At 44.0% G+C, this 2,437-nt stretch overlaps 1 protein-coding gene across 1 annotated transcript; it reads left to right on the forward strand.

Moving 5' to 3' along the window:
- Positions 1 to 1,138, forward strand: LACBIDRAFT_329208 (uncharacterized protein; the record flags this gene model as incomplete). The annotated part of the gene is made up of 6 exons (XM_001883251.1): positions 1 to 54; positions 93 to 130; positions 255 to 454; positions 635 to 701; positions 841 to 871; positions 1,001 to 1,138. The coding sequence occupies 6 exons, from the start codon at positions 1 to 3 to the stop codon at positions 1,136 to 1,138; spliced, it is 528 nt and encodes a 175-aa protein (XP_001883286.1).
- Positions 1,139 to 2,437: the final 1,299 nt, after the last annotated feature.

Consider the following 2,437-nt stretch of genomic DNA (forward strand, 5'->3'; position numbering starts at 1 on the left):
ATGCTCCAAGGCTATAATACACTTTCCAAAATTCCTCAAAATTTTTGGGAGTATGTAAAACTACATTTGATAGACACATGTTATTTTTCTAGGCTGCACAATATGATGTTGAAGCTACATCAATGGAAAAGTAAAATTTCTGCATATCCTGAATAGATAAGTACTGTATGCCCACTACATAAGTCAATTTAAATCTGTGAAATTAACAGGATTCCTTAAAGCCACTAAATTTGAAGATCTCGAAAATCTCTCAGCACGCAGGGACGACACTCAGATCTGGCTGGCGCTCAGGCCTGCTCAGGCTTTGAGCGATCATTGCTCGGGAGCACGGAAGCCATCACCAGCACCAAGCCATCAACTCAGGCACCCCTGATACCCACCCGCAGCACCACTAACTTCCAAGTGCATATCAACGCCATAGAAGGCATCATACCTTCATTATATTGTTGTGACGGTGAGTGTGAATTTCAGCTAACAAAAGCTAATACTAGATCTCATTTTACTATCTACAACTTCAAACCGAACCAACATGTGACAAAGCAAACAAGGCAACAATAACGCGCATATGAATTGTCAACTTGCAATTTAACGTGTCAACACTGTTGGAAGGATGCAGGAGTGTGGTAATGGACAGATACACTATGGAGAGGTGGTGTTCTGTATCTAAAGCTGGGATATGGCCATGAAAGAAAGTACCCACAGTGAGTAGTTCTGTTGCTTTGGGTATCATGCACAATACTGACAGTTAACCACAAACACAAAATAAGCCTTCTTCTTCGCCTGCCACTTCCGACTATGCTGTTGCAGGACCATATTCCCTTTAGCCTCCATTCCACGTAGTACCTCTGTACCCCTCACATTTGTCGTGACTGTAAATTTAGACTGCTGTTCCACTCTCCATCATGCTCCATGCTCATAATGCCAATACAATCCAAAGATTTGTACTCACCATTCTCTAACATGCAACATGTCGAATTGATTGTCTTGTTTGTGTTTGTAGCATTTTTCAGCCGACATTGTGAACCCAACGCGACTGCTCTCATTTTGCATCTGGCAAGATGACTTTGTTACTGGAGCCAAGTCGGAAGCGCTTCACACCTTGCATTGCGCCAAGTTCAAGCTTATTATGACCAACTGACCATACATACAGTATAGTACATTTACATTGATTCACAAATCATGATGCACACTGTTTTGAGAATACGTACCTCCTTCGATGTACAAAGCTGAAGCAAAGAAACACTCAATCTTGGGATGCTGAAGGAATGATCAAGTATAAAACACATGAGATTCCCACTGAGATCTGACAGTGCTAAGGCTGTCGATCTGTATTTTGTACAGGGTTGTACTTGATCTGACTTGTCCATGACAACACTCCTCTCGGCTCCTTAAATTCCTGTTTGGCTCCTTAAATTCTCTTAAATTCAGCTTATTTCTTACTTATGTCTGGTTATTTCTTAAATTCAGAACAGGACAACATCTGGTGAGGAATGGATGGTGTTTCTTTACTTTTAAAGATACTATGCACAGTGACGCTTGGGTATGGGAGACCAGGACCCAACATCGACATGTCGCACGGAGTTTGAATTCTTTGTTGATCCAAACACCAAGTTGTCTACCCATACTCACACTCATCATTACGAGTATCCTCTACTCTCTTACTTAGTGCCTAGTGCTGAGGATCACCATGCCTCAAGTATCCCAACCAAATCTTGGTTGCCCCATCTTGTCAGTTTTTTCTACATTCCTGTCTCTTTTTCTCATCTTCTCACAAAAACAGATCTTTCTAGGGCAATCCCACTCCCCATCTGCAGCACTCCCACCCCTTCCTCTCTCTTCCTCCTCACTAATCACTGGCCCCTGCTCAAACTTCACTGTGAAATTTATTTACTTGCACTCTTCCTCCTGCACATCCCCTCCCCGCCTTCCCCAATCCTCAAATCCCAGCTAAATTCATTTCACTCACACCCTTCCCCCTGCGAATCTCCTCCCCACCTTCCCTGATTCTTAAACCTGACTCCTAGTATGAAGGAAGTACGTGCATGCTTGTTAGAGGTGGGACACCATTCAGGAACCCACGTGCTTTGGCAACACTTTGGTGGAGTAGTCTGGTACCTCCGTGAATGCACAATCAAGCGAAGGGCCACTGTTTGCAGGGTCAGTCTGCCCCACAGTGTTCACGTGCTGTGGTCTGCCACTTGTGTGCTTGTGGCTGAGGATGCAGCTTAGTGCAACACATCATTGATATCCGCAGGTGTAGTGTTGCTGATTCACGTTGGGCCATCCACTGTTGTACCTGACATTAGTCACAGGCTGGGTGTGAAAGCTTGGAAGTTGGTTGTCCGTGATTGGGAGTATCCCAATCTGAGCTGGAAGGGAAGCATAAGTGGTGGTAGGGAGACTGTTTGAAACATGCAACTAGTTAAATAACATCTTG

Source organism: Laccaria bicolor, genomic scaffold, assembly GCF_000143565.1.
Source record: "Laccaria bicolor S238N-H82 LACBIscaffold_20 genomic scaffold, whole genome shotgun sequence".
Taxonomy (NCBI): domain Eukaryota; kingdom Fungi; phylum Basidiomycota; class Agaricomycetes; order Agaricales; family Hydnangiaceae; genus Laccaria; species Laccaria bicolor.